We start from the raw sequence: 20,945 nt of genomic DNA, 5'->3' as shown, positions 1-20,945 counted from the left end.
CGTATCAACACAAAGTGACGTCGTTTTATTTATTTATTTCCTTTTTAGCTAATAGCGCCTATATATATATGTAGATATACAACGTGGCATTCAACACGTGAAATTAAGATTCCCTTGGACCTAACCACAACACTCACCGGATAACTTAACCCCCACCGTCTTCGTCTTCTTCCGCCGCAAATTTTTGTCTCCATGGCCGGCGTTAATCTACAGCTCCGTCACGCTTACTCTATTGCTCAATTCGTTCCAACTGTTTCATCACCTCCTCCTCCTACTCAGCGAGTTCGACTTGGAACTTCGCCATCTCGTGTTCTCTTCTGGAATCTCCGAGCTAATTCCGCCGCCGCTGCTCCAACCCTGAGAACCACTCGTCGTTCAGTAACTATTACTGCTGCGTCTTCGGTATCCTCAGCCGTTGATTCGGATTCGTTGGTGGAAGATCGCGATGACGGAGGTAGGATCCCGTTGCTTGAGGTTAGGGATTTGAGAGCTGTGATTGCTGAATCGAGACAGGAGATACTCAAAGGTGTCAATTTGGTTGTCTATGAAGGAGAGGTGCTTATCAATTTTTCTAGGTTGACTTAAATGTTAATCACCAGTAAGCTTAAGCTTTCCCATGGTATCTCACCAGTGTTGTCTCATCATATGAGAATTGTTTGAGTTTGACATAATGAGTCAAGAATAATTGAAATTGTGAAAAATTTGACCTTTTTGATTGGTCCTATGTTAGAAATATCTGATTCTGCTGATTGTAATCTATGGCTTCTTTCGTGGTTTTGCTAACCAACTCATAGGTTCACGCAGTGATGGGGAAGAACGGTTCAGGGAAGAGCACCTTTTCCAAGGTGAAATTTTTTACTTGTGTTTGAATATGATTTCATCTGTTATCTTGTATCTCAGGATAGTTCTTTGTGGTGTATAGTCGTGTTTGTTTTCTCATTGAGCCTTATTTGTTGTAGGTTCTTGTTGGCCATCCTGATTATGAAGTGACGGGAGGGAGTATTGTGTTTAAAGGGCAGAATCTACTTGATATGGAACCAGAGGAAAGATCTCTTGCTGGTCTCTTTATGAGTTTCCAGTCTCCAGTTGAGATCCCTGGTGTTAGCAATATGGATTTCTTGAATATGGCGTTCAATGCTCGTAAAAGAAAGCTCGGTCAGCCAGAGCTTGATCCAATCCAGGTGCTTTGCCTAATTAGAGGATTTAGATTTAGTTTGCATTCTTTTTTACTTCTTGTTGTTTGCCACTGTTCCGATTGGTCCCCCCCTTGCAGAAACTGTCTATTTGCATATCTTCTGTCTTAGTTCTTACTGATTTCACATGGTTCATGCAGTTCTACAGCCACTTAGTGTCAAAACTTGAAGTTGTGAACATGAAGACCGATTTTCTCAACAGAAATGTCAATGAAGGATTTAGTGGCGGTGAAAGGAAACGAAACGAGATTCTACAGTTAGCGGTATTGCTTTCATTTTTCCCTTGTTTTTCAGTTGTGACCACATCCTTCTTCCGTACTCATGTATCATGTTAAAACGGCAAGGCTAATAATTAGAAATTTCAAGATTTTTGGGTAGAATTGCTTAAGCAGGTACATGTATTTTCATAAACCAACGTGGAAATTACGCTAGCAGTTAGTATTCTATAAAAACTATTTGACTGCAGTTTTAGCTGAAAGGAAACGGTTATATCTCTTCATATCTCCTTACATTTCCTTGTTCTTAAAATATCTGCAACTGCAATCAATGGAGACTTTACCTTATTTGGAGCTTATATACTTTTTTTGCTGTGGCCTAAGAATGTCATGGTAGTGTTAATTTAAGGCTCGAAACCTGAGGCACTTTCTTGTGTCATCTTGAGTTCTGGCTCCCGAGGAGTGGGAATTTTTGGTTTATTAATAAACATGAACATAGTTGATTTGTTTGCTTTCCTCTTTGAAGTACACTAATGCAACAGTTGGTAACGTTCTTCCTGTCCTTGCAGGTCCTTGGAGCCGAGTTGGCTATACTGGACGAGATTGATTCAGGGTTGGATGTTGATGCACTTCAGGATGTGGCAAGGGCGGTGAATGGACTTTTGACACCAAAAAACTCTGTTCTGATGATAACCCACTATCAACGCCTACTTGACTACATCAAACCAACTCAAATACACATCATGGTGAGTATTGTTGCCAAACCAGCCTTCTTTACTAGGTTCACAAAGATCATATTGGCTCGGTTTTTATGACCAAAATCCGAGTCACTTCAATTTTTTTTTGTTTTGGTGGTTGATGTATGTTGCTGGGGTTTCAGGAGAACGGAAGAATCATTAAAACCGGAGACAACACATTGGCCAAACTACTGGAAAAGGAAGGCTACAAAGCGATATCGGGTTAGTTATCGCAGATCATCCATAACCTGTCTTCCTTATTTGAGAGACCATGGTTATATATGGGTCAAAGACGATGGAAGCTAAAGCTGATGATGATTGGAAAATCAAATCTGTCGCTACAATCGTTGACCCGTAGGTTTTTGTTTGGCATCATTGGTGTTTGCATGAGAAACTACTTTATTGGGTTTTGTTTCTGAACAGTTCTTACTTTTTTGTAACTAACAAACTATAAGTTCAGTTAATAATCCCTTATGTTCAGATTATGTCATTACCAATGTTCTAAATTACTTGAGAGATTGACGAAGTAAAATTACTCTGATTATTTATATCGCCTGCTGAGTGCTGACTGCTGATGCTGGAATTGGGAAAAAAAAAAAATACACATTAATTAAGACAAGGGGAACGCAAAATTCGCTGATGATTAAACCCAGACGCGTTTTTCAAACTCGATTAATCATCTCATTCATCATCTTCATCTTGCAAATGTAGTGCTAATAAGCCATCCCTCGATTTCCCCCGCTTATTTTCCGACCGAACCAAAATATCATTCTCCATTTCTTTTCCATCCTAGATCGATCTCTTTGTTTTCAGATAATTTCCCTTGTCTGGATTCGTTTCATTGCATCGCTGGCTTCCTTTGAATTTTTGATTTTTCCATCTCCCTATTGAAAACCCGATTTTTGTCTTGTGTAGTATCGTCTGGCCTATTGGTTGTTGTTGAGGAAGACCTTGAGTAGGGTTTTTTTTTTTTGTTGCTTGTGCAATCTGTATTCGGTGTTTTAAAATCACTGCATGATCGCGAGTCTTAGATTATAAGAGATTTGACTTTCAGTTATAGTGTCTATGATCATTAGGAATGAGATCAGATCAGATCAAATTTGTCTCTTTTGATCAGATCTTGATGTGGAGAGCTTGAATGCGATTCTGTAGTGTAGTGTTTGGATTATATAAAGTAGAGAGATATTTTGATGGGTAATGTTTGCGTTGGACCAAACATTTCTGGCAATGGTTTCTTGCAAACTGTCTCGGCTGCAATGTGGCGACCACGGCTTGGAGCTGAGCAAGCTTCTTCTTCTTCTCATGGTAAAACAGAAGTTGCCAAACAAGCAGCTTCAGAACCAGCACCTGATCAAGTCCAGAATAAGCCCCCTGAGCCTATCACAATGCCAAACCCAAGGACCAATCCTGAAACCATATCAAAACCTGGTCCAGAGATCAAACCTGAAGAGACCAAGCAAAAAGTTCTTCCTGATGAAAGCAAACAGAAAGCTTTTCCTGAAGAAACCAAGCAGGAAGTTCTTGTGCAGCCGAGGACAACAAAACCAGAAACAAAGTCTGAATCCAAGCCGGAGGCGACAAAACCAGAAAAAAAGTCTGAATCCAAGACGGAGGCGACAGTACCAGAAACAAAGTTTGAATCCAAGACGGAGGCGACAGTACCAGAAACAAAGTCTGAGTCCAAGCCGGAGGCGACAATACCAGAAACAAAGTCTGAGTCCAAGCCGGAGACGAAACCTGAACCTAAGAATCCTAAACATATGAGGAGAGTGTCCAGTGCAGGGCTTAGAACTGAGTCAGTGTTACAGAGGAAAACTGAAAACTTTAAAGAGTTCTATTCATTAGGAAGGAAACTTGGACAAGGGCAATTTGGGACGACGTTTTTATGCCTTGAGAAAGGTACCGGGAACGAGTATGCTTGCAAGTCGATTTCCAAGAGGAAGCTTTTAACTGATGAGGACGTTGAAGATGTGAGAAGAGAGATTCAGATAATGCATCACTTGGCTGGTCATCCAAATGTTATTTCCATTAAAGGAGCTTATGAGGATGTTGTGGCGGTACATCTTGTGATGGAGTTGTGTTCTGGTGGCGAGCTTTTCGATAGGATTATTCAACGTGGACATTACACAGAGAGGAAAGCTGCTGAGCTTGCCAGAACCATTGTTGGGGTTTTAGAGGCTTGTCACTCTCTTGGTGTCATGCATCGAGACCTCAAGCCTGAGAATTTTCTATTTGTTAGTAAAGAGGAAGACTCTCTCTTGAAAACGATTGACTTTGGACTCTCAATGTTCTTTAAGCCAGGTTTGCATTTATATGGTTGCTTTTGTCTTTGATCTTTCAGTTTACAACAGCTTTGATTTTTGAGTTCTCTGTTTTTCCAATTTTCCAGATGAGGTTTTTACAGATGTTGTTGGTAGTCCGTATTACGTAGCTCCAGAGGTTCTTAGAAAGCGTTATGGCCCTGAATCAGATGTGTGGAGTGCTGGTGTGATTGTTTACATTTTGTTAAGCGGAGTTCCTCCTTTTTGGGCAGGTAAGAGAGAACCCATTGTAGATAAATGCATCTGATTGTTCTTTTTAGGCTCTGAAGCGAATGTTGTTTCCATTAACTATACAGAAACCGAACAAGGTATTTTCGAGCAGGTCCTTCATGGTGATCTTGACTTTTCATCTGATCCATGGCCAAGCATCTCTGAAAGCGCAAAAGACTTGGTCAGGAAAATGCTTGTTCGCGACCCCAAGCGAAGACTAACCGCGCATCAAGTATTATGTAAGTTTTAAACCATTCTCAACTGTGAACTTCATTTCCTGGTCTATTGTCCCACAAACACATGCTAGGTGATTTTCCAAATACATTTTTGTATTTGAACTTCACCGTTCTGCTTCATCTCAAGGAGCTTTGTTTCTGAACAGGTCATCCATGGGTACATATTGACGGTGTGGCTCCAGATAAACCTTTGGACTCTGCTGTTCTTAGCCGTATGAAGCAATTTTCTGCAATGAACAAGTTCAAGAAAATGGCTCTAAGAGTAAGTTTGTCTTTCTAATTCGAAACAAGATCCCAAATAAAGAAATTAAACACATAAGATATAATAAGTTTTGCCTCTTTCTTAAACTTGTTGCAGGTCATAGCCGAGAGCTTATCTGAAGAAGAAATAGCTGGTTTGAAAGAAATGTTTAAGATGATTGACGCTGACAATAGTGGTCAGATAACTTTCGAAGAACTGAAAGCAGGACTAAAACGAGTTGGTGCCAATCTCAAAGAGTCAGAAATTCTTGATCTAATGCAAGCTGTAAGTCTCAATCCAAACTTTAGCTCTTTTCCTTGACTTTGAATTCCAAACTTCAATGATTCAACTGGTCTGTTGGTAGAAGTTCCTGATCTCTATCTCCGATTTTTGCAATAATCGTGTATGTTCTGTTTCGTCTATATTTCAGGCTGATGTGGACAATAGCGGAACAATAGACTACAAAGAGTTCATAGCGGCCACATTGCATCTAAATAAAATAGAGAGAGAGGACCATTTGTTCGCTGCCTTCTCCTACTTTGACAAGGACGAGAGCGGCTTTATCACCCCGGACGAGCTTCAACAAGCCTGCGAGGAGTTTGGTGTTGAAGATGCCCGCATAGAAGAAATGATGCGTGATGTTGATCAAGACAAGGTAAAAGCTCCTTTTCCCACACCTTCTCATCTCTTTCTGAAAATTGCATTATATCATTCCTTACAGTAGAGTCACATTGATAAGACATCTTAAAAAAACATTGAATCGTCGTTGGTGCAGGACGGCAGAATAGACTACAACGAGTTTGTGGCAATGATGCAGAAAGGAAGCATAATGGGAGGACCAGTGAAGATGGGTTTAGAGAACAGCATTAGCATATCTCTGAAACATTAGTTTTCAGATATTACAACAACAACAATAGCTTCTTCGTCTATTATTTTTAATGAATGAGATGATCATTGATTGTGTGTTTTCTTCTCAACATTTTTGATTGATGAGACATTGTCAGTTAGACTGGTTTAGGTAAATCTGTTTTCTTGTACTGTGTACTTTCTATGCATATACACACAGTTTTTGTCTGTAACTTTTTTTTGCTGCCATTTGTTTTTTTTTTTTTTTTTTTTTTTTTAATTTTTAATTTTCATCCGCGAGTGAGTGGTTGTGGGGTCTAATTGTCCAATAAAGCCCAGCCCACTAAGTATCACCGTTTCAGTCGGAGATATTTTTTAGTGTGACTGGAGTATTGTCAAACGCTAAATCTTAACCATCAGATGAGTTCCATCTCACGGATGAGAATGATTTGTGTCCTTATTTTATGTGACGGTCGCTATCGCTAGTGTTTTCTTTAATGGAAAGACGAATATACCCTTTTTAAGGTGCGTTGCTTTACGCTCCTCTCGTTTTTTTTTGTTTTTTAAAATTTTATTTTTTGGTACCCTAAAACATTTGTTTTGTTTTTTTAATTTCTTCGAGTTCGCTCTTTCGTCTCGATTTTGGTGCCACAAATTAGAAAAAAACCCTAATTTCACCGAATTTTTTCAAATCCCTCTTTTCTCAATAAGTTTTGTTTTTCCGATTTTTCCTTAGGCGGAAAGGTTCGTTGTAACCCTAGATTCGTTTGTCAGTTTTTCGTGGGTGGCTTAATGGCGAGCGCGGCAAGCGGTGAAAGCAGCAACCCTTACGGCGGCGGATTTGGAACCGGTGGAAAGGCCCGGAAGCCGACGGCTCGAAGGTCTCAGAAAACTCCCTATGATCGACCACCGACTTCCGTGAGGAACTCTGGACTTGGTGGCGGAGATGTCAGAGGCGGCGGCTGGTTGTCGAAATTGGTGGATCCGGCCCAGAGGCTTATTACTTATAGTGCTCATAGGCTCTTCGCTTCGGTTTTCCGGAAACGCCTTGGCTCAGTTGAGACGCCTGCACAGTCTCCGGAGCAGCAGAAGCAGCTTCCAGAAAGAGGTAAGGGGTTTGTTGCTTTATTCGATGCAAAAGGTTTTTTTTTTTTCTTAATCTCATTCGCAGTTTCTAAGGTACTTAGAGAAGTTTGATTTAGGAATTGTAGATTTTTTTTAGCGTTTAGATTTGCCCTTTGTTTGTTTTTTTTTTTTTTTTTTTTTTAGTGATTCAGAACTAAGAGTACATAAAAGTTGTTGGAATGTTTCAAGTACTTAGCCAGGTTGTTGCTAGCAGTCACTTATTGAATTCGTTCTTCGATTTTCTAAGTGGACGTTGTTAATGTGTATTGTTTCTGTTATCATGGACCAGATGTGAATCTGGAGAGGAAGATAGAACACAAGCAGGGCGTCTCCAATGTAAGTAAATTAGCTGCATCTTTAGATGAAATATCTTCCTTCTTTGGATTTCATTGTTTTTTTATCCTCTGTAGTGTGACATATGTTTTATCTATTGATGTGTTCTATGTGAAGCTGTCCATGAAGAATGATTTGATTCGGATGGTAGATACCAATGCATCTGTTGATCAAACCAAAGATGGATTTACAGATCTTGAGAAAATCTTACAGGGGAAAACTTTTACAAGGTGCACTATCATACAAGTTTTACATTGTGCATATAACCCAGTAGAGTAACCTGTTGGCGTTTTCGAACTATGGTGAAAGTTATTATGTTTTTGAAAATCTGTTGATCACTTTTGATGATTTTACAGGTCTGAAGTTGATCGATTAACTACCTTGCTGCGTTCAAAAGCTGCTGATTCATCCACTGTGAATGAAGAGCAGAGAAATGAAGCGAGTATTGTTGTGAAACATCCGCCATCACATGAGAGGGATAGGACGCATCCAAATAATGGAAGTATGAACGCCATTGTTTCAACACCTCCTGGAAGTTCGACAGTAAGAAAGTTGTTAGACGTATTAAATATACTAGCCTGTGTTAGCGGAGCTTCATACAAGGTGGAGTTGTTAATATTTTTGTTGTTGATGACATCTTTACCAGGCTCTCGTTGAGTGCGTTGCTTCGCCAGCACAGCTTGCAAAGGCCTACATGGGTAGCCGACCTTCAGAAGTTACTCCTTCTATGTTGGGATTGCGTGGGCAAGCGGGTAGGGAAGATTCTGTTTTCCTGAACAGAACCCCGTTTCCGCAGAAGTCACCTACAATCTCACTGGTACCAAAGCCTTCTGGACAAAGACCTTTGGAAAATGGTTTTGTCACCCCTAGATCTCGGGGAAGATCTGCTGTTTATAGCATGGCCAGAACACCATACTCTAGGCCTCAGTCCACTGTGAAGGTTTCAGTTTTGAGCCATAATTATTTATTAAGTTTTCTACTTGCTTCCAATTTTACATAGTGGTCTTTTTTTTCCAGATTGGGTCTCTTTTTCAAGCATCTCCAGGTACATGGGAAGGAAGCTTACCTTCTGGTTCTACGCAAGGGTTTCAGTCGGTGAGAACATTTTTGACTATGCGTTAAACGGGTTTTCAGATTTTTCTCTGAAACAAAGTATTCACATGACTTTTATTTAATTTTGTAGGGTCTTAAACGGAGGAGCTCAGTCTTAGATAATGACGTAGGATCTGTGGGCCCTGTAAGGAGGATTCGTCAAAAATCTAACCTTTCGTCCCGAAGCTTGGCTCTTCCTGCTTCTGAGAGCCCACTTTCTGTCCGTGCCAATGGTGGACAAAAAACTACCCATACATCTAGAGACAGTGCAGAGAATATTCCTGGTTCAAGTTTTAACCTTGTTCCTACCAAGTCCAGTGATATGGTTTCAAAAATATTTCAACATCTTGATAATATGGCACCAAGTAAGTTATCACCATCCATGCTACGTGGTCCCGCACTCAAAAGCCTACAGAATGTGGAGGCACCAAAGTTCTTGGATAATCTTCCTGAGAAGAAGGAAAATTTGCCAGATTCTAGCTATCAAAAGCAGGAAAAATCTAGAGAGAGTGGCTCCAGAGAGGTTTTGGCCCCGAGTGAGAAGACTGGTGGTACTGTTGATGGCACAAGCAAAACTGGTTCCACTCAAGCTCAGGAGACTCTTGGTAAAGGTGCCTATTTGCCTCTCACGAATTCGTTGGAAGAGCATCCTCCAAAAAAGAGAGCATTTCGAATGAGTGCGCATGAGGTATTCTTTTTTTTATTTCTTATAGTTATATTTCCAGAATGTTAATGTCAAAGCGGGCAATCCTAACCCCTCTCCAGCTGCAAATATTATGTTGTTCATTCATATTTCTCCTTTGTCAATATTTTTATGGCACACCTTTGACCAGTCTATATATTCAACTGCGATAATGCAGGATTTCTTGGATTTGGATGATGATCATGGTGCGGCATCTACTCCCTTTGAAGTGGTAGAAAAACAGAATGTCTTCAAAGTTGAGAAAAGTCGTATCAGCATGCCTAACGGGGAGAAACTACGTACTCCCTCTGAAGCGATGCCCTCTACATCATATATATCTAATGGTGACGCATCTCAGAGTACCTCTAATGGATCTCTGGAAACTGGAAGGTTCAACTTCTCGGCATTGCCCACTGAAGCTGTTCAGCAAAGTAATATGGCCTCAGAGCCAACTTCAAAGTTCATACAAGGGACTGACAAATCGAGTATTTCTCCTGGCAAGCTTACCTCAAAAGAGAAAGTTATTTCTCTCGAAGAGCCTAAAAAAGCTGATACTGTATTTCCCAGCATCGTCTCATCACCGGCTGCCACTGACTTATTAAATCAAAACGCTGGTGCATCTGCAGACATCAAGTTAAAAGAGACGAGCAGGTTGGTGGCATGACTATTTTTTCGCCTAGTTTGATAGGCACCTACTTCATCTCGTGTCTATTAACCAGTGAGGCTCACCCATATTGGTTATGTTTTTTTTTACTGGCTTCTGACTCTCTTTCTTGATGTTTGCAGCACTGGTTTTGGCGTGTCAGAGGGTTGGGCAAAACCAACTGAATCAAAGATAACTTTCAGCAACAGGGCTTTTGGAGCTGAGTCGACTACCTCAGCTGCATCAACCCTCAATGGTAGTATATTCTCAGCTGGGGCAAACGCTGTCAGTCCACCTCCAAATAATGGGTCTCTTAGTTCAATCCCTTCCTTCCCACCTAGTATCTCAAGTATACCTTCCAATAATTCTGTGGGTGATGTGCCGTCAACTGTGCAATCTCTTGCCGCTACTCCCAGTTCCTCTAGTATATTTGGAAAGTTGCCTGCTAATACCAGTAACGATAGCAACTCACAATCAACTGCAGCACCTCCCGCCTCTTCTACATCACCTTTCAAATTTGGGGAAGCTGCAGCTCCATTTTCTGCGCCAGCTGTAACTCAATCTAGCGGACAGATCTCAAAGGAGCCTGAAGTAAAAAAGTCAACATTTGAAAATACAAACACTTTCAAGTTTGGTGGAATGGCTTCAGCAGAGCCGAGCACTGGCAGCGGTTTTGGTGCTAAGTCCTCAGAGAATAAAAGCACGCCAGGTTTTGTGTTTGGAAGCTCATCTCCTGCTGTGGCAGATGCAGGTAAAAATATTTTTGGTGGGACATCCTCTGTGGTTGGTGGCAGCACATCAAACCCTTCTATTGTTGCATCATCTGCTCCTGTGAGCTCTGGAAGTTTAATATTTGGTGTGACATCTTCCTCAACCCCTGTGACCGAGACCAGCAAATTTTCTATGAGTTCGGCAGCTACTAATGCCGGGAGTAATAATGCCGGAAGTAATATTTTTGGTACTTCCTCTCCTGCATTTACAAGCTCTGGTAGTAGCATGTTTGGAAGTGTAGCTGCAAGTACCGGAGGCAGTATTTTTGGATTCAATGCTGGTTCATCAGCTTCTGCTGCTAGCTCTCAATCTCAGGCCTCGAATCTTTTCGGTGCTGCAAATGCTCAGACAGGTAATACTGGCAGCGGAACCACAACATCAACCCAAAGCACCCTCTTCCAGTTTGGTTCGTCTGCATCTGCTCCTACATTTGGTTCGTCTGGGAACTCTTCTCTTGCATCAAACAGTTCTCCATTTGTATTTGCTTCTGGCTCAACTCCTCAACTGAGTACGATTAACTCCTCTGCAAGCTCTAGTGGTACAACAAGCTCTCCCCTATTTGGGTCAAGCTGGCAAGCTCCCAACTCTGCTCCAGTATTTAGTTCCTCGTTCACCCCTTCTTCATCTCCCACCTTTAACTTTGGAGGATCTTCTGCTGCTACTGGTTCAAGCACTCCTGCTCCCATTTTTGGTGCATCTACCAACACCCCATCATCTTCACCTATCTTTGGTTTCAACTCAACCGGTCCTACCACTCCGCAGCAGCCGGTATTTGGTAACTCAGCCCCCTCAGCGAATCCATCACAGTCTGTGTTCGGTAACTCGAATTCCGGGTTTGCATTTGGTGCTCCTAATAACACAAATGGCATCAACAATAATAACCAACAAGTAAGCATGGAAGACAGCATGGCAGAAGACACAGACCAAGCTAATAAAGCATCCATGGTAGCGCCGCCAATGTTTGGACAACCGGCTGTCACGATGCCGCAACCGAACTTTGGCTTTGGCGGAGGAGCAGCGACACAGCCTTCATCAATGGCTAACCCGTTCCAGTTTGGAGGGCAGCCGATCCCAAGCACGCCACAGAACGCATCACCTTTCCAGGCATCACAGAGTCTAGAGTTTCAAGGAGGTGGGAGCTTTTCACTAGGCAGCACTGGAGGAGGCGATAAGTCAGGACGCAGAATCTTTAAAGCGAAGAAAACCAACAGGAAGAAATAAGCAGCATTAGGGGGGATGATACACCACCACACAAAGAAAATGCATAGCTGGGCTCATGAAGAGAATCATACATAATCAGTCTTTTTGGTCTTTCTGTTGGCTATATATATACTCGGGTAAACTGGGATGCAGAGCAGATCTGTCGTTTGATGAAAGAGGTAAGAGTATGGGGGGTTCCCTTGGCGTTTATGCTTATTCATTATCTCTTTTGTATTCGTGTCAACAATAGCAAGGATTTGGGAGTTAAAATTTGTTCAGGGTTATAAAAGTTGTAGGAAAGTTTTGTAATTCTCAGAAAGAAAAATACTGGAGTCTGTAAGAGTAGTAAGCTCTGTTTCTCTTTTTTTCCTTAAAAAAAAAAAAAAAACTCTCTCTCTCTTCTATTGTAGTGTTTGTAATAAATACTTGGTCAAATCTTTCTTCAGTTTTGGTTTACGTTACTAAAATGTATGATTCATATGATAAAACTCGGTTTGCAAAATTGAACCAAACCGAACCAAAATCGATTTTACCGTCTTCTTCTTCTAGGAAGCTTCTTCTCGTTGACCAAATCTTTAAAAAGTTTCGTCTACTCAAAATCCAAACAGATTCAAGGAAATTGCGAAACCCTTTTAAGACAAGTCTTCTTCTTTAAAAATTCGATTTCTCTCTCGGTCTCATCCGAATATTCCCAAAAAGATTTCTTCACGGAGTAGAAGAAGAAGAAGAAGAAGAAGAAGAAGAAGAAGAAGATGAGGAGAGTTTTCGGCGCGAAAAAGAACACAGAGCCTCCTCCCTCTATTCAAGATGCCTCTGATCGGGTTTCCTCCTCCTCTCCTTTCTTATTTTAATTGGGAAATTTCCTCTTCGAATCGTTTCTGTAATGTGATTTGGTTTTGAAATTTTCATAGTTTGGATTGTCTGATATATTTAGATAGAGAACCAGTTCTTAGGAAGGTTTAAGAGCTATTGGAAGAACCCCACTAAGATACAAATGAAGAAGAAGAAAACTGAGTTTTGTTTTTATGTTTTTTTTTTGGTCAGATAAATAAAAGAGGAGATTCGGTAGAAGATAAGATTAAGAAGCTTGATGTTGAACTCTGCAAATACAGAGAACAGATTAAAAAGACCAGACCTGGTCCTGCTCAAGAAGCTGTCAAAGCTCGTGCTATGAGGGTTCTCAAGCAGAAGAAAATGTCAGTCTTTCTCAATTAGTTATATATAACTGATTCAGCATTCTATTTCTCAAAGCTACTCTGTTCATTGGATATGTGTGGTTGATAATAAACACCACCTGATTACATTGTTGCTTGCTGAATTAGGTATGAAGGACAACGGGACATGCTCTATAATCAAACATTCAATCTCGATCAAGTTTCATTCGCTGCTGAGGGCCTCAAAGATGCTCAACAAACTGTATGTTATCTTCTCTTCTCATCCTATTATAAATGATTGAGTCTTAGCATAAAAAAGGTTAAAGAGGTGATGAAGTGTTTGAATGTTTTGTGTATTCATTCATTCAATCTGTGCAGATGACAGCACTAAAATCTGCAAACAAGGAGTTGAAAGGAATGATGAAAACAGTAAAGATTCAAGATATTGATGTACGTTGTTTCAGTTACTTATAACATGTTCTGATTTCAAGCTTTCTTCTGGTGTTTGATTTTGCCTTACACTATCTCTGATTGTACAGAATCTGCAAGATGAGATGATGGATCTGATGAATGTGAGCTCTGAAATTCAAGAAACACTTGGTAGGAGCTACAATATTCCTGATGGCCTTGACGAAGATGACCTCATGGGAGGTAATGTTCCTTGTTCTTCAGTAATGGGAAGATTAAAATAAAATCTCTTGCAACCCTCTCCTTAGTCCTATCATTTACATATCTACTTTTGATGTATGTCAGAGCTTGATGCTCTTGAAGCTGACATGGGAAACGAGACTGAAGCAGATGGAATGCCTTCTTATCTCCAACCCGATACAGATACTGACTACGATAGCGAGCTTAACTTGCCTGCAGCACCAACAGGACACAATGGAGCTCCACATGGAAGAGTTCAGGTTACTTTTTAAAGCTTAGAATTTCAAAATGCTTATAAGTTTGATTACCTTCTGATGGATGATAGCTAATGAGACCGTTCAACAATGTGATTAAACAGGCCGAGGATGAATTTGGATTGCCAGCGGTGCCACGAGCTTCTCTCCGGGGATAAGTTCTGGCCATATCTCTAGTTGGAGTGGATTACTACTAAGCTTTATTTTAGACCTTAGTATTTTCCCATTCATCTTGTGCATAATATAACTTTGATAAGTCTCTCCCTTTTGGCTTTCGTATTGAACTAATAATTTTATAATATTTTACGTATGATTTTTATATTGAGATTTTTTCTGTAATCCAATGGGCCAACCGATATCTTAATGGGCCTCTCACCGCTTTGAATCTCCCTCTCCCTCTCTCTCTCTCTTTCTTGCTCCGTCGTCATCGATGGATCAACCACCACGAGATCGGAGCAAGCGACAATGGAAATTCTCAACGTTCGTCTACTCTTCATCGATCTTATTCCTTCTTCTTTCGATAATTGTACTCGGCTTCACAACGACTGATCTCTACAAAGTCCAGAGTCTGAGATTCACCTTCACTGCGAACCGCATCTATAGCTATCTTCTAGGGTTCTACGACGGAGCCCCCAAATCCAATTCCGAATCCGTGAACCCAGGTTCGTCTACCTCACATTGCGTGTTATGGATGGCTCCTTTTCTCTCGAGTGGTGGTTACAGCTCAGAAGCTTGGTCTTACATTTTATCACTTCGTCGAAATCTCACAAACCCTAGATTTCGAATCACCATCGAGCATCATGGCGATCTAGAATCTGTGGAGTTTTGGAATGGTTTAGCTAAGGAGACTAAAGAGGTAGCGATTGAAATGTACAGAACACAGTGTAGACCCAACGAGACGATCGTTGTTTGTCATAGCGAGCCTGGTGCTTGGTATCCACCATTGTTCGAGACTCTTCCTTGTCCTCCCACTGGTTACGATGATTTCTTATCTGTGATCGGTAGAACAATGTTTGAGACTGATAGAGTCAATCCAGAGCATGTGGAGCGATGTAACCAGATGGATCATGTTTGGGTTCCTACTGAGTTTCATGTCTCTTCTTTTGTACAAAGTGGGGTTGATTCTTCTAAGGTTGTCAAGATTGTGCAGCCTGTTGATGTCGCCTTCTTTGATCCTTCAAAGTATGAGCCTTTGGATCTGATGGCATTTGGGGATTTGGTTTTGGGTTCCGAGATGGAGAAGTCGGGTTTGGGGTTTGTGTTCTTGAGTGTGTTTAAGTGGGAGCAGAGAAAAGGTTGGGATGTGTTGTTGAAAGCTTACCTGAGAGAGTTCTCTGGTAGTGACAGTGTTGCTCTGTTTTTGCTGACAAACGCGTATCACTCGGACAGCGATTTCGGGAACAAGATTCTAGATTTCGTAGAAGAATTGGATATGGAAGAGACTCAAAATGGTTACCCGTCTGTGTATGTGATTGATAAACACATAGCTCAAGTTGATTTACCTCGGTTGTACAAAGCAGCTGATGCGTTTGTGTTGCCTACAAGAGGCGAAGGATGGGGAAGACCGATAGTGGAAGCTATGGCAATGTCATTGCCCGTGATAACAACGAACTGGTCAGGACCAACTGAGTATCTGACAGAGTGGAATGGTTACCCGTTGGTGGTTGGGGAGATGAGTGAAGTAAAGGAAGGTCCTTTTGAAGGGCATCTATGGGCAGAGCCATCTGTGGATAAGCTTAGGGTTCTAATGAGGCATGTAATGAATAATCCGGATGAGGCTAAGGTTAAAGGAAAGCATGGAAGAGATGACATGATCCAGAAGTTTGCTCCTGAGGTTGTTGCTAAGGTCGTAGCAGATCAAATCGAGAGGATCTTTGATGAGAAAATAAGAAGATGATACGATTTCACACTTTTGCTTAGATCAAAGTAAGAAAACTAGAGGGAACAAGAACTGTATTTTTATTCATGGACTGTTCATAAAAAAGCAAATTATGTCAAGAACAGCTTATTCTCGAGTTTCTTATACCAAACAAAAAAAAACTTAAAACAATGAGTTTAGTTTTTTAATGTTTCTTTTACTGGAGATGAGAAGCGAAAGCTGACATGACTTCCTTGTACACTGGCTTCTTGAAATCCACTGCCTGTATATATAATAATGGAAACAGAAGAAGAAGATGAGTAAGAGAGAGAAGTGGTAGAATCTAAAATGGTGAAGGTCAATATACAAAGAAGTAGTAAAGTGTACGCACATTTTCAATGACTTGATCAGGAGAAGTCCAGGACCATTCACCAAACTCAGGTTTCTCAGTTCCATCGCCAAGAAGATTGATTTCTTCATCTTTCCCAGTAAATTTCAGAAGAAACCTGAGGAATTCCCAATATGTGGACGAACAAGAACCGAAATGAAATGACATGATTCTTGATCATCTCTGTCTGAGTATCCCAGAAAAAAAAAAAAAAAAACAAACCATTTCTGTGCTTGACCCTTCCAATCAGAACCCCATTGGACCTTAAGCCTCTCTCTGACAATAGGAGGGAAGTCGTAGGTTATCCAGTGAGGAGCCTATATATAGCCAAATATGAATTGTTGAAACATCGTTAGTGATTGATTGATATGTAAGGTTTTTAAAAACAGAAGAAGCAAAAAAAGACCTCAGCAAGAATCTCAGCGGAGTGAACTCCAGTCTCTTCTTTAAGCTCTCTCATAACTGCAGCTCTTGGATCTTCACCCTCGTCGATTCCACCCTATTCAACAACATCAACACACACGATCCTATTATTCAACTAATTGATTCCACAACAAACCCCAATATAACATTTTCGAATCCAATTAGAGAAAAGAAACAGATTCAAATCTACCTGAGGCATTTGCCAAGCACTGGGAATATCCAACCTCGAGGCAGTGAAAATCTGCAGTTAAAAATTGAGAAACCACCAAACCTAACATCAGCAGCTCAAAAACCAAATATAATTAGAGAAGATGAAGAAGCTGAGTATCTCCGATGAATTCATCAATCATCACCTTTTTGGAATCATTCATGAGGCATACACCGACATTTCTTCTGTAACCTTCGGGTGGAGACTCCATTGATGACGACGACGAAGAACAACAACACCGAGCAGAGGAGGAAGGAGACTGACGGCAGCGGTGGAGGAAGGGCAGAATGGAGAATTTGAGTGGTTTCGAGGGGTAATTTCGGAAAAAATGAATCACAGACGGAGAAGTTGAATGGTGATGTAAGAGAAGAAGAGGTCGGTAGTACAATGCCATTAGAGACGGCGACTCCCACTTTCGACGATACTGGAAAAATAATATCTAGTTTGACGATTTTGTCCCTATCTCTTCATCTATAATTACGGACATAACCTTTCTCTTTATTTATGAGTTTCATATGTATATCAAGTCCAATTTCCATTTTCCTAATCACATACTATGAAACATCAATTATGTGAAACAAAAACCTCAACATAATTTCTCCGAAATTTAAGTATGGTTTTCAACTGAAGGCAAATTCCAAATAAATAAAAAAAAAACAAAAGTCAAAATGATTATAATGAACACACAAATATAAAGTCAAAAACAAAGCAAGAGCTGTAAAATTCTTCCATATGTTGTTGATTCAACCCATACTAACTAGACCAATTAACCAAACTCTCTCTCAGTCTTTCTAAGACTCTCCTTATTAGTATCTCTTTGCTGGCCTGCTAAACAAATTGTTGCCGGGTGTAGCAAAAGCTTGTGGCTTTGCAGATGATGTCATGATCTTCTTCGATGGTGGTAGCTTTTCCCTGCATGGTATCTGCGAAACATTGGATGACTTTGCATCCTGGTCGGGGTTGAGGGTTAATAAGGACAAAAGTCAGCTCTTTCTTGCGGGACAAGATCAAGCTGAAGCATCGGTTGCTGCCTCCTATGGTTTCCCGCTTGGTTCCTTACCAATCTGCTACCTGGGACTCCCTCTCATGTGTAGAAAGCTTCGCATAGCTGAATATGAACCTCTGCTTGACAAAATCACTCGCAGATTCCGATCCTGGTCCACTAAATCTCTGTCGTTCGCGGTAGAGTCCAGTTGATCACTTCAGTCATCTTCGGCTCTATCAATTTCTGGATGTCTGCTTTTATCCTCCCCAAAGGTTGTATCAAGAAGATAGAGAGTCTCTGTCAGAGGTTCCTTTGGTCCGGTAATATTGATGAAGGCAAATCAGCAAGGGTGGCTTGGGTAACCCTATGTCTGCCTAAGGATGAAGGCGGTCTTGGTTTTAGAAGCCTATCAGACTGGAACAAGACCCTTCTTCTTAGGCTCATCTGGAGACTGTTTGAAGATAGAGGTTCAATCTGGGCAGCTTGGCACCACCATCACCATATTAAGAACAGCTCTTACTGGGAAATTAATGCTACCTCCACCGACACTTATTCCTGGAAGGCATTACTAGGTCTAAGGCCGCTAGCGGAACAATTCATCAAAGCTCAGGTGGGTAATGGTTGAAAGCATCCTACTGGTTCGATAGTTGGACCTCCCTCGGCCCTTTACTAAAGAGACTTGGAGACTTTGGCTCTCGTCACTTGCGAATTCCGCTTCATGCGCGAGTTGCAGAGGGATATAGAGATGGTGAATGGATAATCCCCTTATCTAGATCACCAGCCGCTAATGCTATACATGATCATCTCACCTCCCTCTAAGCCCCGTCCCCTAACTCACCAGCTGACTCCTTTGTTTGGTCTGTTAATGATGTGGTATGCCAGGGTTTTTCTTCAGCTCGAACCTGGGAAGCAATCAGACCTAGGGAATCGTCGAAAGATTGGGTCCCCTCTGTTTGGTTCAAGGGCGCAGTACCGCGGTTTGCTTTTCAAATGTGGATCGCCACCCTTGACAAATTACCCACCCGCCAACATCTTGCAGCTTGGGGACAGATAAGATCCGCTGAGTGCTGTCTGTGTACGATTGAGACGGAGACAAGGGACCACTTAATGCTCGCTTGTGAGTTTTCAGCCCAGATTTGGAGGATGATCTTCAGCAGATTGTGCCCTAGTCAGCTCTTCTATTCATGGAATGAGCTCCTCTCCTGGACCAGACAATCCACCTCCTCCGCGCCTGCTTTGCTCCGGAAGGTGGTCGCACATGCAGCTATTTACAATATTTGGAAGCAAAGGAACAACCTTCTCCATAACTCCTACAGGCTCGCACCCTCTATCATTTTCAAGATTCTTGACCGGGACGTCCACAACATAATCATCGCAAGAAGATTAAGGAAGCACTGGCGAAACCTTTCACTTCTTTGGATCCGTTAGCAACCCAAATCTTTTGTAACTCTATAGCAGCTTTGTTTTATTTTTTTGCATGAGCTGCTATTGTGTAGGTATTACCTTTTGTAGAACTTTTATTTATTCTAATGATATTTACATACTTAGTAAAACAAAAAAAAATAAAAAACCTTGTGGCTGAACTGTAGAAAACCCACTAGTATCAGACATTCCCAAAGAAGCAAGCATCTCTAGAGTCTCTTTGTCAACCTTAATCTCATCGGTTTTAATGGCTGACTCGTCGGGGACAAAGTCCATTCTTCTCTCACGCTCTTCCTCTTGTAGCTTGAGTGAGATCCCACGGACTGGACCCTTTTGGATACGTTTCATCAAGTGGGTGGAGAACCCAGCAATCTTGTTGCGTAGTCTTTTGGATGGGATGATTGCGACTTCTTCCAATATCTTTTTGTGGTGTGGAAGTCCAAAGTCATACGTGAGTAGTACTTCTCAATCACCTGACGTGACGACTTCTTCACTGTTTTGGTACGCACACGACCCATCTTTTTTTTTTCACAAGCTTACCTGCTCACCAAAATTTAAGACAAACAATGAGAAGACAATTCATTACTCTAGATTGATACGTCAACTTGTGACTACTAAACTTAATTAACAATTGTTAACTACGAGCCAGGGCAGCAACAAGTAGAGATATCTTCAAACATTGAAGAGCATCAGAGATGAATCAAACAGTGTTTCTACAAATTTCTTAATGACTATTGCCGTGAAAATCAAAATCAGGATTCAACTTCAGTTATTTTGTGAAATGCCAACATTTAGGGTAAATGATACAATCTAATAGAGATCGAAAATTGAGCTGCATTGCAACACAAAATTAAAATGGAAAACTTCAAAAATCAAGCTGCATCTTAAACAAATGAAAGAAGAATGAATTTTCACAACCTCTTCATATATGAATCTAACACAAATCAAAGACTAGACTTCTCATCAGACACAAATCGCAAATGTTAAAATCAAAAATTCGGCACAAGACTGCTGATTTCTCCTAATGTGTTCCAATCCTCTATAAAGAAGTGCGGTTTAAAGTTAACGAGAACGTACCTGTAAAGCTTGGCCGGAGCTGGAGCGTAGAGAAGCCTGCGGAAGCGGCGGCAAAATTACAGTAGGAAGCAGAAGAAGGGAGCTGGCGAATGGCTTGTGGTATATTAATAAGGCTCAACGAATGGCTAGGGTTCTCTTTTTTTTTTTATGAAGATTGTACTCGTCTATACTCAGGACTATTTTAACACAGTGCATCTTAACCAATAGTAATAGTACACGTCATACAAAAAGTCAATTATCGGATAAAAAAAAACTAATTCCAACGGGCTTTAATATGAGGCCTATTTGTATTTGTGCACCCCATGGGACGGAACATCTATAAATGGGCTTTCACGAGCAAACACGTACAAGTCGAGGCTATTCTCGTCTTTTTCACATTAGTCCGGTTAATTAAGCATCACGTCCTCCACAATTAGATCAATCAATCGGACCAATTATGGCCTTATCCAATACCCATGATTTAACTTAACAGAGTGGACCACCTACATTTTCGACATAACCGGATGGAACAATAAACAAACTTTATTTTACTTTTTTTTGGTGGAGTATATAAACGATCTTGCAAATGGCCAAGCCTTACTGTTGTCTTGTCTTTAGCATCTACTCAAAAGTCTCATCCCTTTTCTAAACTTATAAGAAATATAAAAAAAACAATTCATGTATTCCACAAACTTTATCTTCTA

The 20,945-nt window shown here is 41.0% G+C and overlaps 7 protein-coding genes and 1 pseudogene across 10 annotated transcripts; 6 read left to right on the top strand and 2 right to left on the bottom strand.

Annotated features, from left to right (window-relative positions):
- The first annotated feature begins 55 nt into the window (after positions 1 to 55).
- On the top strand, positions 56 to 2,693 carry LOC104764781 (ABC transporter I family member 6, chloroplastic). Of its 2 annotated transcripts, XR_015591686.1 has the most exons (7): positions 56 to 555; positions 795 to 845; positions 960 to 1,181; positions 1,334 to 1,456; positions 1,978 to 2,154; positions 2,289 to 2,499; positions 2,627 to 2,693. XR_015591686.1 is itself a non-coding variant. In XM_087503228.1 (6 exons), exons 1-6 carry the CDS (start codon positions 193 to 195, stop codon positions 2,370 to 2,372), a joined length of 1,020 nt encoding a protein of 339 aa, XP_087359354.1. In that variant the 5' UTR covers positions 63 to 192; the 3' UTR covers positions 2,373 to 2,693. The 2 variants fall into 2 exon arrangements, 1 of the variants encoding a protein (XP_087359354.1); XM_087503228.1 differs by having other exon boundaries at positions 63 to 555; positions 2,289 to 2,693.
- A 93-nt stretch (positions 2,694 to 2,786) lies between these two features.
- Positions 2,787 to 6,232, top strand: LOC104764780 (calcium-dependent protein kinase 2-like). Its single transcript, XM_010488378.3, has 7 exons — positions 2,787 to 4,446; positions 4,535 to 4,678; positions 4,763 to 4,915; positions 5,059 to 5,174; positions 5,271 to 5,438; positions 5,584 to 5,808; positions 5,929 to 6,232. The coding sequence occupies exons 1-7, from the start codon at positions 3,336 to 3,338 to the stop codon at positions 6,040 to 6,042; spliced, it is 2,031 nt and encodes a 676-aa protein (XP_010486680.2). The 5' UTR covers positions 2,787 to 3,335; the 3' UTR covers positions 6,043 to 6,232.
- A 315-nt stretch (positions 6,233 to 6,547) lies between these two features.
- Positions 6,548 to 12,170, top strand: LOC104764779 (nuclear pore complex protein NUP1). Of its 2 annotated transcripts, none has more exons than XM_087503225.1 (9): positions 6,548 to 7,107; positions 7,414 to 7,460; positions 7,575 to 7,687; positions 7,814 to 8,000; positions 8,104 to 8,397; positions 8,475 to 8,552; positions 8,641 to 9,237; positions 9,410 to 9,882; positions 10,018 to 12,170. In XM_087503225.1, exons 1-9 carry the CDS (start codon positions 6,792 to 6,794, stop codon positions 11,864 to 11,866), a joined length of 3,954 nt encoding a protein of 1,317 aa, XP_087359351.1. In that variant the 5' UTR covers positions 6,548 to 6,791; the 3' UTR covers positions 11,867 to 12,170. The 2 variants fall into 2 exon arrangements, with proteins under 2 accessions (XP_087359351.1, XP_087359352.1); XM_087503226.1 differs by having other exon boundaries at positions 6,558 to 7,107; positions 7,814 to 8,008.
- A 130-nt stretch (positions 12,171 to 12,300) lies between these two features.
- LOC104764778 (vacuolar protein sorting-associated protein 60.1) lies at positions 12,301 to 15,951 on the top strand. The gene is made up of 7 exons (XM_010488375.3): positions 12,301 to 12,666; positions 12,890 to 13,041; positions 13,168 to 13,261; positions 13,378 to 13,449; positions 13,539 to 13,650; positions 13,753 to 13,907; positions 14,006 to 15,951. Exons 1-7 carry the CDS (start codon positions 12,598 to 12,600, stop codon positions 14,057 to 14,059), a joined length of 708 nt encoding a protein of 235 aa, XP_010486677.2. The 5' UTR covers positions 12,301 to 12,597; the 3' UTR covers positions 14,060 to 15,951.
- On the top strand, positions 14,332 to 15,951 carry LOC104764776 (uncharacterized). The gene has a single exon (XM_010488373.3). The coding sequence runs from the start codon at positions 14,332 to 14,334 to the stop codon at positions 15,796 to 15,798; it is 1,467 nt and encodes a 488-aa protein (XP_010486675.2). The 3' UTR covers positions 15,799 to 15,951.
- LOC104764777 (nudix hydrolase 26, chloroplastic) lies at positions 15,842 to 17,438 on the bottom strand. The gene is made up of 6 exons (XM_010488374.3): positions 16,924 to 17,438; positions 16,761 to 16,811; positions 16,554 to 16,646; positions 16,370 to 16,464; positions 16,151 to 16,265; positions 15,842 to 16,042 (listed from the first exon to the last, which is right to left on the bottom strand). Exons 1-6 carry the CDS (start codon positions 17,170 to 17,172, stop codon positions 15,977 to 15,979), a joined length of 669 nt encoding a protein of 222 aa, XP_010486676.2. The 5' UTR covers positions 17,173 to 17,438; the 3' UTR covers positions 15,842 to 15,976.
- On the bottom strand, positions 17,396 to 20,392 carry LOC104764775 (small ribosomal subunit protein eS17y-like; annotated as a pseudogene). The gene is made up of 3 exons (XR_015591685.1): positions 20,263 to 20,392; positions 19,335 to 19,725; positions 17,396 to 17,637 (listed from the first exon to the last, which is right to left on the bottom strand). The product of XR_015591685.1 is annotated as a small ribosomal subunit protein eS17y-like (transcript).
- LOC147920154 (uncharacterized) lies at positions 18,739 to 19,191 on the top strand. The gene has a single exon (XM_087503227.1). It carries the CDS (start codon positions 18,754 to 18,756, stop codon positions 19,189 to 19,191), a length of 438 nt encoding a protein of 145 aa, XP_087359353.1. The 5' UTR covers positions 18,739 to 18,753.
- Positions 20,393 to 20,945: the final 553 nt, after the last annotated feature.

Source organism: Camelina sativa, chromosome 19 (assembly GCF_030686135.1).
Source record: "Camelina sativa cultivar CO46 ecotype springtype chromosome 19, ASM3068613v1".
NCBI lineage: Eukaryota > Viridiplantae > Streptophyta > Magnoliopsida > Brassicales > Brassicaceae > Camelina > Camelina sativa.
Note: the sequence above shows the minus strand (reverse complement) of the source record. Positions and strands in the feature narration are given on the sequence as shown.

Bases quoted from the DNA above. Each gene is read 5' to 3' on its own strand.
- LOC104764781 (XM_087503228.1), top strand. From the start codon at position 193: ATGGCCGGCGTTAATCTACAGCTCCGTCACGCTTACTCTATTGCTCAA. The intron at 556-794 runs GTGCTTATCAAT...ACCAACTCATAG, and splicing joins TGGTTGTCTATGAAGGAGAG to GTTCACGCAGTGATGGGGAA. The intron at 846-959 runs GTGAAATTTTTT...TATTTGTTGTAG, and splicing joins GGAAGAGCACCTTTTCCAAG to GTTCTTGTTGGCCATCCTGA.
- LOC104764780 (XM_010488378.3), top strand. From the start codon at position 3,336: ATGGGTAATGTTTGCGTTGGACCAAACATTTCTGGCAATGGTTTCTTG. The intron at 4,447-4,534 runs GTTTGCATTTAT...CCAATTTTCCAG, and splicing joins CTCAATGTTCTTTAAGCCAG to ATGAGGTTTTTACAGATGTT. The intron at 4,679-4,762 runs GTAAGAGAGAAC...TTAACTATACAG, and splicing joins AGTTCCTCCTTTTTGGGCAG to AAACCGAACAAGGTATTTTC.
- LOC104764779 (XM_087503225.1), top strand. From the start codon at position 6,792: ATGGCGAGCGCGGCAAGCGGTGAAAGCAGCAACCCTTACGGCGGCGGA. The intron at 9,238-9,409 runs GTATTCTTTTTT...GCGATAATGCAG, and splicing joins TTCGAATGAGTGCGCATGAG to GATTTCTTGGATTTGGATGA. The intron at 9,883-10,017 runs GTTGGTGGCATG...TGATGTTTGCAG, and splicing joins AAGTTAAAAGAGACGAGCAG to CACTGGTTTTGGCGTGTCAG.
- LOC104764778 (XM_010488375.3), top strand. From the start codon at position 12,598: ATGAGGAGAGTTTTCGGCGCGAAAAAGAACACAGAGCCTCCTCCCTCT. The intron at 12,667-12,889 runs GTTTCCTCCTCC...TTTTTTGGTCAG, and splicing joins TTCAAGATGCCTCTGATCGG to ATAAATAAAAGAGGAGATTC. The intron at 13,450-13,538 runs GTACGTTGTTTC...CTGATTGTACAG, and splicing joins TAAAGATTCAAGATATTGAT to AATCTGCAAGATGAGATGAT.
- LOC104764776 (XM_010488373.3), top strand. From the start codon at position 14,332: ATGGATCAACCACCACGAGATCGGAGCAAGCGACAATGGAAATTCTCA.
- LOC104764777 (XM_010488374.3), bottom strand. From the start codon at position 17,172: ATGGCATTGTACTACCGACCTCTTCTTCTCTTACATCACCATTCAACT. The intron at 16,647-16,760 runs GTAGATTTGAAT...GTTGTTGAATAG, and splicing joins GTGCTTGGCAAATGCCTCAG to GGTGGAATCGACGAGGGTGA. The intron at 16,266-16,369 runs GTTTGTTTTTTT...GGAATTCCTCAG, and splicing joins AAGGGTCAAGCACAGAAATG to GTTTCTTCTGAAATTTACTG.
- LOC147920154 (XM_087503227.1), top strand. From the start codon at position 18,754: ATGTGGATCGCCACCCTTGACAAATTACCCACCCGCCAACATCTTGCA.